Source organism: Mixophyes fleayi, chromosome 5, assembly GCF_038048845.1.
Source record: "Mixophyes fleayi isolate aMixFle1 chromosome 5, aMixFle1.hap1, whole genome shotgun sequence".
NCBI classification, from domain to species: domain Eukaryota; kingdom Metazoa; phylum Chordata; class Amphibia; order Anura; family Limnodynastidae; genus Mixophyes; species Mixophyes fleayi.
In genome coordinates this window covers 202,004,856-202,020,499 of record NC_134406.1, presented here as the reverse complement: position 1 = coordinate 202,020,499, position 15,644 = coordinate 202,004,856, and the positions used below count along the sequence as shown (strand labels likewise).

At 43.1% G+C, this 15,644-nt stretch overlaps 1 protein-coding gene across 1 annotated transcript in view; it reads left to right on the top strand.

Moving 5' to 3' along the window:
* The window catches only part of CEP192 (centrosomal protein 192), a 198,562-nt gene that overhangs the window by 65,655 nt on the left and 117,263 nt on the right, over positions 1 to 15,644 (top strand). Inside the window, exons 20-21 of the mRNA XM_075214402.1 lie at positions 10,871 to 11,022; positions 11,096 to 11,206. Of these exons, the coding sequence (XP_075070503.1) occupies positions 10,871 to 11,022; positions 11,096 to 11,206 (263 nt within the window). The remainder of the gene's footprint in view (positions 1 to 10,870; positions 11,023 to 11,095; positions 11,207 to 15,644) is intronic.

Sequence of the window (15,644 nt, the reverse complement as noted above, 5' to 3'; positions counted from 1 at the left end):
CAGTTCATGTGTGCAGACTAGCGAGGAGGGAATTAATGAAGGAGAAATAATAGGGTGGGGGGGGAAATAGGATGAAAATGAGAGAAGAGCAGTTTGGATAGATGTAAGGTCAAAATAAACAGAAGTGTAAATTGAGTTGGTGCATGATTGAGGGCTGTAAATGAATGTGTATTAGCTAGGGTAGGTAATGAGAGTCCAATTCATCTTTGGATTGTGCACTGCAGCCGTCATCTCTAGTGTCCCTCAACTTTTGATCATTGATCATATCTGGTAAGGGCAGTACACCCATTGCTAAACCTGAAAGAGGAACCAATAGCAAGGGTTTTGCCAGCCACTACAGGGTTTTGCCACTACATATTGCTCAGTGCCCAGTCTGGTACGTGTGTCCTATGGGACTAGAGGACCAGTGGCTTTTCTTGTTTGTAGGCACTCCCATTGAAATGGATCTTGCCAAGTCTGGTCAAGGTTTAATCTTCCTTCATTTTAGCTTCAGCTTGGGTCAGTAAAGCAGATGAGGTGTTCAGAGCAGCTGCTCGTGGATTTGCAGACTTGTAGACAGATCATATTTGCTAACTTTAGCTTTGGTGGAACTCATCTGTGAGGCACCTATAACACCGCTGTTGATGCAGAGTTTATTGGGGTAACTATTTAAAGTTTCTGTGCCATCTGGCTTAGGCGGAAGCTGAGTCCAAAACTACTTGGGCAGCCAAGCTGTCTGTATGAGGCCAGTCTGCTTCTCTTCTGGGGTCTAGTGGTTTGACGTCTCTGTGAGAGGAATCTTAAGCTGGAAATACATAATCGATATCCTGAAGTCCCAATCCAAGACAGTTTTTACTACCAGCCTTCCTGAAAACAAAACAAAGTTTTTAATCCTGGAGGAGCAAAAGGGGGTAAGAGGTGGGTATGTTTATTCAAATCTCCTTTTGGTTCTGAAGCCGAAAAAATTATTTCTGCCCAATAAATCTCAAAACATTCAGCTTTGGGTTCAACATATGGAGCCCTTGAAGTCTGTCCAACAGGCATCACCATCTGCACAGTTGAAGTTTTTGCCCAACTAAAATCCTGGGGGTTCATTATCTGCTATTGGGATAAGACACGGTCACATACATTTTTTTGAATCGTTGTTGGGATTTTTTCCTCAGGCTCTCTTTGGACATTTCAGTGGATATTGAGGACTAATTTTTTTTTTTTTTTATCTATACACCTCTATAGATACTGCAAGCTGCTAATGAGAAGGATACTTAATACTCATATTCTTCGCAGTATTGTTGAATGTGTGCTTTGATTTGTTCCCTTATAAATATGGGTTCCCTACACAGCCTTTATTCCTTAATGAATTAGTAAAGAAGAGTGGAAACTTACTGTATATACCAATAACATTTGGTGACATCAGTCTGATCCCTCCCTATTGAGAACTTTCTTCTCTATTGAGCTACAATTAGAGAGATTATTTTACAAGTGCAACACTTGCTGTTGTTGGATAGCCTACTAGTTGTGTACTATCCATTTCTATGCATTGTGGTTAATTACGCAGATAACTCTTAATATTCTTTACAGTGTTTTATATTGTTGGACTTTTTTAATAAAATAGTATTTATTTGGCATCGCCGTTCTTTTTTTATGTTTCTTAAATTTATTTGCTATACCCGTTTCAGACTCCTGTGAAGGAGAGCTGCAGTTCAGATTAAACACTTTTATTAATGATGCATTGTGCCCAATATATTTTTTATTGCTTGATAGCATGGAACAGGATGACTTCATGATATATATCCATACAACGTCAAGGATGCATACTTGTATATTTTTATTGAGAGACGCCAGTCCTTCTAAAATTGCCCTTCGTCCCATCACTTTAAATTTCGGGCTCTACCTTTTTAGCCTGGCAGCAGCAGAAAAGGTGTTCACGAAGATCATGGCAGTAATGTCTAACCTCCTGAAGTCCAGGGAGTGACTTTAATGTCATCCCTGGACGATCTGCTGATCAAGGTGGAATTCAAGTCTTTACAACATAACAATGTACAGGAGACTGTCAAGGTTTATCTTTGCTGGCTTTAATGAAGTGGCTGTTGAAGCAATAATCCTTAGAGCTAAAGGCTTCTCTGACCGTGTCGTTCAGACCATCCTTAAGGCTAGGAGGCCAATTTCGGACAAACACTTTTACACTGTGTGAAAGACCTACATCTACTGGTGTGAAAGGAAGGTATTTAATACCTCTTATTTTCAGTTAGCCCATTTAATGCTTTTATTGCAGGAGGGTTTCGGCCCTCTCGGTCGCACTTACTTTTTCTGGAAGTGCAAAGTTTCTTTGAGGGATTGATGCATGTGCAACCTCAATTCATTCACCCTATATATCTTCGGGATCTTAGCCTGATGTTGACAGCCTTACAGCACCCTCCTTTCAAACCTTTGCATTCAGTGGAGTTAATATTCTTTTCCTAGAAGACAACGTTTCCTTTGGCTATCTCCACAGGTTCTAATTTAATAGTTGTTAAATTCCTCCTTTATTCTTGTTGCGGAATTGTTATATGTATATGTGGTGTATATGTATGTATATATGCATATATGTATGTGTGTATATATATATATTAATACTTATATTTAAAATAGAATAAATATCTATATAGATAATCTTATGTGTCTGAAGATGTATTATATCAGGCTTGTAATTGTTTGGCTCAAACTTAAAGGTTGAAATTACTAACTAGTCCAATCATACATTATACAAACACATTTATCACGTAAGGAAAAATACTGTATATCACTGCGGTCTAAGAAATATATCCATGCAGTAATAAATATACTATATACACAGATATATTACCTTGGCTTATTGACTATGCAGAATTTTAATTGTCTAAACCAGGCCTGTCCAACCTGCGGCACTCCAGATGTTTGTGAAACTACAAGTCCCAGCATGCCCTTCCAGCTATCAACTGGTTGTCTACCGGCAAAGCATGCTGGGGCTTGTAGTTTCACAAACATCTGGAGGGCCGCAGGTTGGAAAGGCCTGGTCTAAACCTTTGCAATCTGACATAAATATATTTGTGTACAGTTTTGATATATTTCTATAGTTTTTAATGATTCCAAAAGTAATTCGACATGGAAACTCAGTTCTACTTTTACTATTCTTTATTTACTTGTGGTTATACAAAATATTAAAATACAATCATAAGTCTTCTAATTACTTATGCTTCCTTTAAGTACTTACTTACATGACAAAACAAGACTATGTAACAAAACACTAAACATTAATACACAGAGTGTTCATTCTGACCAAACTGGTTTTATGCCGGGAAAATCTACGGCTATAAACTTGCGCAGAATTTGTTTGCCATCTGCAGCTGCCCCACCCGGCAGAGGAGTAGGTGGTGGTGTCGATGCTGCTAACACAAACACCTGTATTTGTTGAAACTTTAATGACGATGTATAACCACTAGTTCTATCTAGGGCCATTTCCCATTCCTTATCTGTTAAAGGACCAATATCTATTTCCCATTGATTTCTCAGATCATTCAAATCATCTACAGTGGATTCACATAAAAGACAAGAGTACATATGGGAAATCCAGGGGCTGTAGTTATTTTCTCAGTGGGGCTATACCAATCACCGGTGGCCTCCTTAAATTGTGTGTTTTATAGCATGTCACAATTGGAGGTATGAGAAAATCATTGTTCTGGGCATGGAAAATTCCCTAGCCAACTGTTCAAAGGATTTGAGCACATTCGTGTCATACAATTGACCTACACCCACCACACCCAACCAGGACCACCGCCTGGACCCCCTCCACAGTATCCAACTCCTTAAATTCCTTTGCTCCCCAGATAGGAGTACATGGGTCAATGTTAGTGTGTCATTATTTTATTACGAACTGTCCAAATCTTAATTGCCTGGATCAGGAACGGGGAAGCCCGTAAGTCAAGCAGTCCTGCCAATAGTGACTGTAAAAGTTGTATGGTTGGCATTAAATTGGTGTACCAACACCCAGTGTAAATCATGGTAGTCAGGATCAGAAACCCATGTCTTAAGATGAGCCACTTGAGAGGCAATAGAATACAGTTTCAAGTTGGGAAATGCAAGTCCACCAGAGGATCTGGACCTGTACAGCGAGCTAAACTTAACCTTAGCCATTCCCTCTCCCCAGACCAAAGAAATCAAATAACTATCAATGCCGCGGAAAATGGAGGGTGCAGTATATACGGGTGACTGCTGGAGTATGTACAAAAACTTTGGCTGCACCACCATCTTAATTAAGTTTATTCTGCCAGAAATAGAAAGCGGGAGCTTCCTCCACACATGAATTTTTGCTTTAAGATATTCAATCTGGGGCCGCAAATTAAGTTCTACATATTCTGAGGGGGTATTTATATTATATTCGTATTATATATCATTATATAGGTATTATAATCCATATTCCCAGATACTTGAATTTCGATGCCCATTTTAATTGGAGATCTTTTAATGGTGTCACTGGACATTCCCAACCCAAATGGAGCACACTGGATTTATCCCTATTGATTTTTAAACCGGAAAAGAATCCAAATCCCTCCACCCCTCGCAAAAGGGCTCCTAGGGAAGTATTATGGTCTGAAACAAACAGCAGCATGTCCTCTGCTTATAACGCCACCTTATCCTCTCTATGCTCTAATTTAAGTCCCTTAATTTCTTTATCATGCCGGATCAGACAAGCCAGCGGCTCTATTGCTAGTGCAAACAAAGCCAGAAACAATGGGCATCCCTGTCTAGTGCCCTGTTCCAATTGGAATGGTTGAGAAATATGACCATTAGCACAGACCCGTGCCACTGAAGGTGAGTGCAGGAGCTTAACACATTTTATAAATTCCGATCCCACCCCAAATCGGGATAACACCTCCCACAGGTAAGGCCACTCCACTGAGTCAAACGCCTTGGCTACGTCCAAGGACACCACAACTTCATTCCCTGAGGGAGGCGACAGAACCTGTAGGAGAGTATACAGCCTCTTAAGATTAATGGATGTAGACTTGCCTGGCATAAATCCCGTTTGATCCGGTTGAATCAATTCCAGTACCACCCTATTCAACCTTAGAGCCAGCAGTTTAGCCAAGCCGAAATCTTAATATCACTCGACAGAAGTGAAATTGGGCGATAGGATTCGGTGTTCAACAGATATTTACCTGATTCACGCAGCACCACCACTATTGCCTCTGCCATTGAAGGGGAGAGGGCTCCGGCCTCACAAAGCTCGCTGAATGTGTCCAACAACTTGGATACAAAAAGGGCCAATTGTTTTTTATATAGTTCAATTGGTATACCATCCACTCCAGTACTCTTGCCATTAGGGAACGACATAATAGCCATATCAATTTTTTCGAGAGTGAAAGGTGAATCAAGATACTCCCTACTATCAACGGAGAGCACGGGGATAGTAATAACATTCAAGTATGTTTGTAAGGCAGCTAAGTCATACCGGACCTGTGACCTATATGTATTATAGTATTTATAGAGCACCTCAATAATATCAGGCATCAGATACCTCTTTACCCCTCTATCATCGCAAATATCCGGTACAGCCACATAAGCCATCTCCACCCTTGTCAGAAATTCCAAAAAACTACCATTTCTGTCACCCTCAGCATATTGCGTGTGCTTAGAAAAAATAAATTTTACGTTTGGATTTATCAAAGACATAGTCAACCCACTCCCTCTGTGCCAACTGCCAGGATCGCCATGCAACCTCAGTTTTATCATCTATGTATTGCGCTTCTAATGATTTACATATTTTCTCTAATTTCTTTTCCTTGAGTCTAGATGACTTTTTGATTTCAGCCACACCAGCGATTAATGTCCCCCTCAAAAAGGCTTTGAAAGCGTGCCAAACTATCGGTGGCCGTGCTGTCAGTTATCCATAGAAAAACCTTCCCATTGCGTCACCAGTGATGCTCCCGTGCCCGTAAAGGCGAGTCAAAAGGGGCGAATGATCAGAGATCCCTCTAGACTTATATTCCATCCCCCGTACCAGCGACACCAAAGAATGTGACAACAAAGCTAAATCAATTCTTGAGAATGCATTATAAGACGTTTATGCACCAATACAGAGACCCCTTGAGAGTTAGTTGTGTGCGTAGAGTGGTAGGCCCTACCCACCCATGTTTTTTTTAGGGAGAGTACTCTTTCACCATGCAAATGAGTCTCTAATAAACAAACTATATCAGGATCATTTTTTCTGATTTGACGTAGCACAAGAGAGCGTTTCACAGCATTATTTAAGCCCCACACATTCTAGGAGAGAATTTTCAGTTCCCCATCAGATGCACCAGAACACATACAAAAACCACATAACTGTGACCCGTGTCTCCTAACCCTGCAGAGCATACATCATCAAATATAATTGTAAGCACACATAAACCTTGTTCATACATTTGCCATAACATTACAACTACCCACGAATTGAGTTAAATAACCTTACCACTAAAACCACACCCCCACCCTCTATACTGCACCCAAATTAAGTATACCTTAATCCCTAACTGTGGTTAACTTGGGATACTCGGCAAGCCAGCACACGACCAATAGGGGCCGTCTGCCAACCAGCAAAGTGGCAAATTACAAAGACAGACCAAAGAGAGGGGAGACAAGATAGAGAAACAAAAAGTAGTAGGAAAAGAAAAGATGGGGCAAACTGAGACCAAAATCAGCCTTAAAGCCATGGGTTCTCCAGCCCATTACATCTTATGGTGGCACTAATAACACGCTATTACTTATCCACCCATGTTGATCGTTATTGAAAAATACAAAAGAACCAACTGAGAAACAACATTTTTGTACTATAGAGAATGCATTATGTATAGCAACTACAGCGCATAGTATAGAATACAGGTCAGCAACAACTATTCCAAGAACAAAGGAAAAAGGCAGAGAAAGTACTCATCAGGCATCACACGACCGCCAGCAACCAGACGATCCAACTAAACAGCAGCGCCTCGGGGCGTATCGGAGAAGGATGTACAATCCACAACCGGGCAGGAAAGATCATGGCGTATGGGATCTGCATGTGTCTCAATCTTCTCTTCACCGGAATAAACTGAGCCCTGTTCTTTTGTACATCCAAGGCGAAATCAGGATACACCTCTACTCGCTGACCATTGTATTTCACTGGGCCTTTCTGCCTAGCCAGACGCAGAACAGCATCTCGGTCACGGTAATAAAAAAAATTTGGCTATGAAGGTATGCGGAGGGGCTCCAGGAGGAGGTGCCTGGGTTGGGATGCGATGAGTCCCCTCCACCACAAATTGGTCTGTAAACTAATCTGTACCAAATAATTGGATTAACCACTTTTCCAGAAAAGACTCTGGGGAAGCACCTTCTGCCTTCTCGGGCAACCCAACCAGACGAATGTTGCTGCAGCGTAAGCGCCCTTTAATATCCGTGAACTTTTGTTTTAACAGGGAAGCCTGAGACTCCAGACCCTCCAACCGCCCCCCTACTGGTGCAGAAGTATCCTCCAACTTGGACACACGGGCCTCCACTTCACCCACTCTCTCCCTGATTTTTTGCACATCTTGCCGGAGGGAGAGAGGTCCACCTGCACCACTCCTATTTTATCCGTTACACGTTTTTCAGATGCCCCAATAGCCTGCAAGACCTGCTGCAGTGTGACCTCCGGGTCCGCTGGTGGAGCCAACAAAGAGGGGGTGACGGAATGTGATGCATCTCCTGAACCAGAGGCAGTAGTGGAAGAGCAAGGAAAACTTTCCAATTTTCCTGCTGCGGTAGACTGATTATGTTTGCCCATAATTTCAGAGGATAGATGGGATAAAATTTATCCTATAAACTTGTATGTGACACAGTAGCCTGTCCAGCTTCAATCAGACAAGTGTGTATCCCAAGTTATATTGCTAGCAGTACAGCCAGTTATCTTCATAAAGTCAGGTACACTCACCCTCCACCACACAATATAGGCAGGGCAGACCTCCTTAGCCCTCCAACAACGCTGGCAGTAATAATCAAATAAGTCCAAAGCACAATTGGACTATTCCTCAATTGATAAAGGATGTGAAATATATACCTGCATCAGATGGTTGTCACAGGCTGTGATCAGCTGTACACAGGCTAGTATGTGGCACTGCACACCACAAAGACAGGATTTCTCTAGCACTCAGCTGTCAGCTTGATGTTCCTCGGGGCAGACACCGCAGACCCTCTCTATACAGCCGGACTTCAGAAGTGCTATGTTTCTGCAGACATTTGCCGCCAAAGAATGCCAGCAGGGCTCCTCCAGTCACCCAGAGGCTCGGCGCGCTGTCTCGCCCAGTCTTGAGCAATATGGCATCTGTGGCACGAACCGATGGGAAAAGAGAGACCAGCGGCTGCAGACTACACCCACAGGAGTTTACTGAGGAAAATCAACGCCAGTCATGGAGTTGGCTCACCGGATCCAGCATGGGAGCCACTGTCACAAGAAGGAACTTGTAAGTATATATCAGTGTGGGTGGTATCCGCTACCACCCCTATTCCGCGTCTGCCCACCGCCCACTACAGCGGCGACCTTCTGTACCAACCCAGTATAGGCAGAGGACACCAGCTATCTGCCTCCTCGCCGTCTCGACCTCACTCGCCGTTCACCGGCAAGGTCCCGCCGGCCATGCAGAATATTTCTGTCCCTCGGGGCTAATAACTATATTGCCGCAGGTGCACTGTGTCGGCAGCAAATGAGAGGTATGATTCTGGGTCCAAATATTCGTCTATTCCCCCATTCAGGAGATTAGCAGGATATATGGACTGGAGAGCATGTAATTTACTTGATAAGTATGAGAAGATCTGGTATAGATGGAAAATATCTCCATATGTGTTAGAGGGATTGAGGGAGGTGGACCTCTCAAAAATATTATTCCGGGGGCAGGCACCCAGCCGTTGTTATTTAATTCAATACTTCATTTATTGCTGTATTTAGGCAAGCTGTACGGGCTGACTATATTTTCTTATGTATGATGCGTTTGAAAATGTATGTATGACTTTATGTTACTGCTTTTACCCCTCCGTGGGTTTAGTTTTGTTTGTTATAGCCCAATGTTGTGGACTTATTTGGTAAGGAGAGAAAATTTTTTAAAAACAAAAACCCAAACATTAATACACATATCGTATCCTTGCAAGAATATGAATTAAACAGTATAGCTACCTGTTAGTTGAGGAGCGTCCAATAGTGTAGTAGCTTATGGAAAATTATCCAAAATCCATAGGTGTAAGTAAAGGCATACCAGAACTCTACTTGAAATGTGCTCTTCAAACCAGGACTGTGTCACTTGGAACATGTATATTTACTCCAATCTCGTGCACTTAGTGTATATTGGTTTCCAAATGGTATTAGATCCTTTTCAATGGCAATTAGATAGTCTTGCTACATTTGTTTGTGGCCATTTGTAACTAGCGCTGTGCATTCCTGTCTGCTGCTGATGTGGAGGTAATCTGTCACATGCCTGTATCTATGTAAGTCCCTTAGGCCTATATCAGATGATAGCTGTCGCATCTGTGCTCTGGATTCCCTGCAAGGCTGGGAATTAATTTTTTTTTTTTGTAAATCTTTTTTTTTATTGAAAAATCAGCTTATACAAACGTTCTTGACTTACAGCAGACAAAAGATTAAAGGTGATTCTGAACGCCAAAGAACAACAGAAAATATATTATTTTGCAGGCGCAATTAAGGGGATGGGGGATAGAAAAGACGGATAAGTGGGGGAAGGGGAGGCAAATCTAGGGGGAAAGAATAGGGGAGGGGCTTCATCTATTCCACTGAGTGTATAATGCCGTATCTTTGAATTCAAGCCATTCGAACCACAAAAGATAATATTCTCTATATTTGTCCATTGAGGCGTAAAGCAAATCGTCCATTGTCCTGTAAAACTCCAAACGGGCAAACCATTCTTTAATGGTAGGGGCATTTGACGATCTCCAATGTACCGGGATCACGGACTTTGCCGCATTACAAAGATTTTTAACTGTTGATTTTTTTATACTGCGAGATAGACATTTTGTTATCGTTTAGTAACCAGTATTTAGGACAGTTGGGTAACTCAACACCTACCATGGCTTTGGCAAGAAGAACTGCGTCCCAGAAAGGCCCAAGTGCTGTACAGTCCCACCATATGTGTAGTGGGGTGCCCGGCGCCAGCTGGCATCGCCAACATAGGTTTGACTGCCCTGGAAACATCTTGGCTAATAGGCTGGGACACCGGTACCATCTGGTCAAAACTTTGTACCGGGTTTCAATTATTCCTACACTAACTGAGCTAGACTGTGTGCGTAAAAAAATATCATTCCAATCCTGCTCTGTTATTGAGCAATCCAATTCTTGCTCCCAATCTCGCATGAAGGTGGGTCGCTTATTAAAAGAGTATTCAATAAGGATACTATAGATAGTGTATGTCTAGGATACAGTGCTGTGGTGCATAGGGGGCTGGGAATTAATTTTAATGTAAACAATTTCCTATACTACACACTACATTATTTTATTTTGCACAATTGTCTATATGGTAACAATTCTATCCTTGGGACTGTGTTAAACGGAAAAAAAAAAGTACTGAAGATCTAGGCAGGCTACGTGTGTGTAGACTTTTTTAAAGACAAATTTAAAGTACTCGCATTCCAGTGCAGAGTCTACTTCGAATGGGGACCTTTGCGTTTATTTCCATTAGCTGCATGATGACTTCTCTACTACCCACAGGACAGGGCAGATACTGGTAGCTTGTGACAATTTATAGTTGACTTTAGAGCTGCATCAGTTATATTCTGTATTTCACAGCAGTTCTACGCCCCCATGCTAGTGCAGTTTTGAAACTATACATGCATACCCTGATTTTTTTTTATTTTTTTTTATAAATGTAAGTTTGTTTTCTAGGAGTTGATTTTGGATTTGGAGATGGCTGCAGTGAAAGCGGTGATGGGATGAAATTTTTACAATCTTCAAAGACACAGTCATCCGTTTCACGGAATACGGACATGGTTACAAGAAATGTGGCTGGGGAAGAAAGTGTGGCTTTCCAATTTCAGGTTTGTAACAATACAATGTGCTTTTAAAGTTTGTTTTGTTTCTTTCATTGAAACAAATGGGTACATTTTACAGGTGCCACAGGACCGGATAGACCCTGTTGGAAATGGTGAAACATCAAGGGAACCTAAAGAAAATGCTGCCAGCCAAGAAAAAAATAAAACTTTCAGCCATGATCTTCAGCAAGTAAGTGATTTGTGGAAATTGCAAATGATTTCACTAATCAGCTTTCAATAAGTATTATAATTGCTTTAAGTGTGTGTTCATTGGGTGTGGGAGGGGTCATTTAAAGGGGACTGCATCTTATTTGCCTAATATCTAATTTGTGAAATGGTCTTCAAGCGCAAATTTTTGGCAGAAGTCCTAACACGTGACTGTTGCTTCCAATTGACAGACGTGAATATCTTGCAGGTGGTATTGTCCTTTAAATAAAACACATTAACCTGTCTTCCTAATTCATCTTTGTTGTTATATGCTAGAACAACGACAACTTAATCTTGTCTCTACAATCCAGCCTTTCCCAGGCAACTTCCATTTTCGCTGTCCTCTTTTGGGGGACAATAGGGACATTGGAGTATAGAATAGGGACAGTATGAACTGGTTCTTTAAAACTTCTGTTATCTAAGCCCTAGCTCATTCCTCTCTATTTCCTTCTTGTTTTGTCAGTCACTAAAGTGCCTGGTGAAATGTGGTGTTTTCGGCTGCACTGCAGCCCTCTTCTGTTTTATTATACTTTATTTAGTGTTTTATTTCAATTGGAGGCTTCTACCTCATGTTAGGTGATTGCCGCATCGGCATCTTACAGAATCGCGTCCACGATCGGCAATCTGGGAGGCCCTGCCGGTTTCTATGTAATGACAGAGCACAGCATGGACGAATGTGCGCTGCCTGGAGAAGGGGATCACAGGTACCATGGAGGTACCTCTGCTACTCCCCTATAGCCAGGCACAGTCACTGCAGGCTGTGCCTGTCTTCGGTTGCTGCTCCTGCATGTATGCAACCGCAGTCCACTGAGTGAGAACTGTTGTCAGCAGGTAAGTGTACCCTATCCCAGCACAGTGCTGGTAGAGGGGGATATCCTAAATAGCAGTATGTCCTTTAAGTTAAGCTGTCTCTTATTAGGGGCAGCCAGTGGGTTAATTTTACTTAATAAACTTTTTAGTTTTTAGGGACTGGGTCAGGCTAGGGTCACTGATATAGTAAGCCATGCTAGGCACTGTATTGGTGGTGGGGTTGTTCGTCTGGACGCCTGCCAATCCAGTGCTAGGTCCTGGGTGGGGGTAGGGGTGTTTTTCCTCCACTTCCAAACGCACCAGAATAGGCAGCCAGCTTCTCCCTTTTTTTTTTTTTTTTTTTTTTTTTTTTGTCCTGTGTTTTGTAAGGTAACGGGTTGAGGGTGGTTTTGTCCTTTAGACTGTGCGCATTGCTTGGCTGTATTGAAGGCTCACTTTTTGTACTTGATTTGTGTGCTGCTTGTCTTTTTATCTGTGTTGTTCACTATATATTTGACTGATTTATTTGTGTGTTTTGTCCCATCTGTAAAAATCAATGCGAGTTAAGGCTGGGGTAGCTTCTATGTTGAAGTTTACCTGTGCCGCCTGCAACATTAAGTTAGCGTCCGGACAGTCAAGTGCACACGCCTTGTGCGCGACTTGTCAGTCTGAAGATCGCATGCCGTTTGCATCAACAGGCTCTGGTTCTGACTCGGCGGAGAGTGCCTGGGCTCTGTCTCTTTTCAATACTGGGGCTGAACTTGTGTCAGGATCTGCCTGCAGCCTTCTGCATCGCATGCTGCTTATTGGCAGCTCCTGCCTCCAGGATCTTGCACTTGTATTATGTTTACCTGGCAGTACCTCTGTTCACCAGAGGTGCTGCTATTGTGCCTTTTCCTTTGTTATTACTAGGGGTTAACATGTCACTAATTATCTCCTGCACCTGGGTGTTCCCTACTTATACCTGACTCTCTCCCTCTTATGTGCTGGTCATTGTTGTTTTGCTGCCCTTCCTATGGTTTTGTTCTCCTGCTGCTCCTGTGCCTTCGGACCCTCACATATTGCTGCTGATACCACTTCTCCAGATCTTTCTCCACTTACCTTTCTACCAGTGTCTGCAGTATTCCTTGCAACCAGTTTTCAGCCTTATCGGCGATCCCTGTGCAATTTCAACTATATTTGGTTCATACAATTTATTTGTATTTTTCGAACAATGAACACATTATGCTTCACCACATCCTGGACTCCATAGCTATGATTTACTTTGAAGCGTGACAACTTGCCCAATTTGTGTGGTTTCACTCTGTGGGCGTTTATTCTTCAAATCCCTGTTTGACTTTTTGAACCAGAATCCACCTCGCTCGCCACAGAGTCCGACTGGACCTGTGGCTGCAGATTGTGACGAACCAGCCTGGGTACAAGGGCTTGCATCCTCAGTACAGGGTTCCATCCTCTTTGTAGCGGATGTTGCAATCTGCTACACCGTAGTCCTCGCTCAAGCAGGTGGCGGCACGCCTATAGGGAAATGAGTCAGATTCTGACCTTTCCTCCCAGGAGAAAGGCGAATTAAAAAAGATGGGTTCTGACATGAATGCTCCCTCTGTGGTGGAGGAGGTTCATCCTGAACATCAGTGTGGAGGAATTAATACAGGCTGTGAGTTGTGTACTTGAGATTCCAGAAGCTGCTGTCGCTGCGGAGCCTTCTCATTGCGCAGCAGATAAATCAATCTTTATTTTCCCGCTTCTTCTTCATTGGAAGATGTGTTGGCTAAACCTTGGGCTTCCCCAAATCGGAAGTTCTAGGTGTCTTGTTGGCTGCAGTTATGTTATATCTTTCCTCCTAAGGTACTTGCAAAATGGGAGGTGTGTTCACGTGTGAATGCTCCAGTTGCCAGTTTGACCAAGGTTACTTCCTTCCCTCTTCGCAATGCAGCCACTCTTACTTACTGTACAGACTGTAAGTCCCATGTTGGCGTGGTTCAACAAAGTTGTAGAAAGAAAGTTTGTTGGCAGGGAAGACCGTCTTTTGAATGGTTTCCTTTGGTGTAACTAATTCGTAGGGCTACGGATTTTTTAGTGTAGGAGGCTCTGGATGCGGGACTGATAGAGGCGCGAATATCTGCCTCTGTGGTTTCAGCTCGTCTGATTCTCTGGCTTTAAGTCCTGGGAGAATGATATTGAGTCGAAAAAAGGCTCTTGAGATATTCCCTTTTTTGGGGGTGTTTTGTTTGGTCCTCAGCTTGACTCCATTGTCAGTCAAGCGACGGGAGGAAAGAGCACTTTTCTTCCTGTCAATGCTCCCAAACAAAGGATGTTCAGGTTTTGGTCTTCAGGCAAGTTTCACGGTCAGTATTCCTCAGGCCAATCCTCCAGAGATCAGTCTTCCACTCCCATGGGTGGTCTTCAGCCTGGGCGTCAGGCCTGGTCTGCTCCGCGTTGGCAAAAAAGCAGTCCTTTGATGGGAATTTTGCCCTTCCACATACATTCACCTGTGGTGGAAGCATGTCTTAGTCTATTCTGGGGTCAGTGGTTTCAGTCTACCACGGATTCCTGGGTATGGGGAATTATGAACCGGTGGTACAAAATCGATCTGCTTGGTTATTCTCCCAGGCGGTTCTTTACCACAGGGCTTCCTGCATGTGCACGAAAGCAGCTGGCTATGCGAGAGGTGCGGGAATCGCAAAACTGGGGTTTATTCCAACATTTTTCTGGTGCCAGAACAAGATGGCTCATTCAGACCCATTCTGAATCTGAAATCTTTGAACACTCAGGTCAGGGTCACCAAATTCAAGATGGAGTCTTTGTGGTCAGTGATTCACGGCATGGAACATGGGGAGTTCATGGTGGCTCTGGACATCAAGGATGTTATCTGCTTGTTTCCCATCTGGGATGGTCATAGTCTGTGCTCAGGTTTGCGGTTTGGTCAGAGCACTTTCAGCTTCAGGCTCTCCCTTCGGTCTGGCCACTGCCCCACAGGTCTTCACTAAGATCATGGCGGTCATGGCTGCTGTGTTGAGGTTCAGGGGGATTACAGTCATGCCTTACCTGGACAATCTTTTGAAAGCAGTTTCTCTGGAGGTACTTCGGTCTCATATCCAAGTAATGATACAGACTCTAGAATCCCACGGTTGGATTCTCAACTTTAAAAAGCCTAAATTAATCCCATCCCAGCAGATGATCTTTTTGGGACATGTATTCGACACCTTATAACAACGGGTGTTCTTATCTCTGGGCAAGATGGTTTCGACTTTTGAGGCGGTCCAGTCTGCTTATGTTCATGCACAGGTGTTCCAGTTGGAACTTCTGTAAAAATGGGACAAATCCCATCTAAATCTGTCTGGCCAGGTATTCCGCGTGTCGCCTTGTGTGCGTCAGTCGCTTCTTTTGTAGTTGCAGAAACAAAATTTCTGCAGGGGTTGTCTGTTCTCGATCTGGGATTGGACCTGGATTACACTTGATGCCAGCTTTCGGGGTTGAAGGGGGCCATCTGTTTTCATGCTTGTTTTCAGGGTCTCTGGATTCTGAAGGACAGTATTCCATGCTCGTATAAGTGCGCAACATTTGCTGCAAGGAAGGGCGGTGATGATTCAGTCTGACAGTGCCACCGCAGTGTCATACCTCAATCACCACGG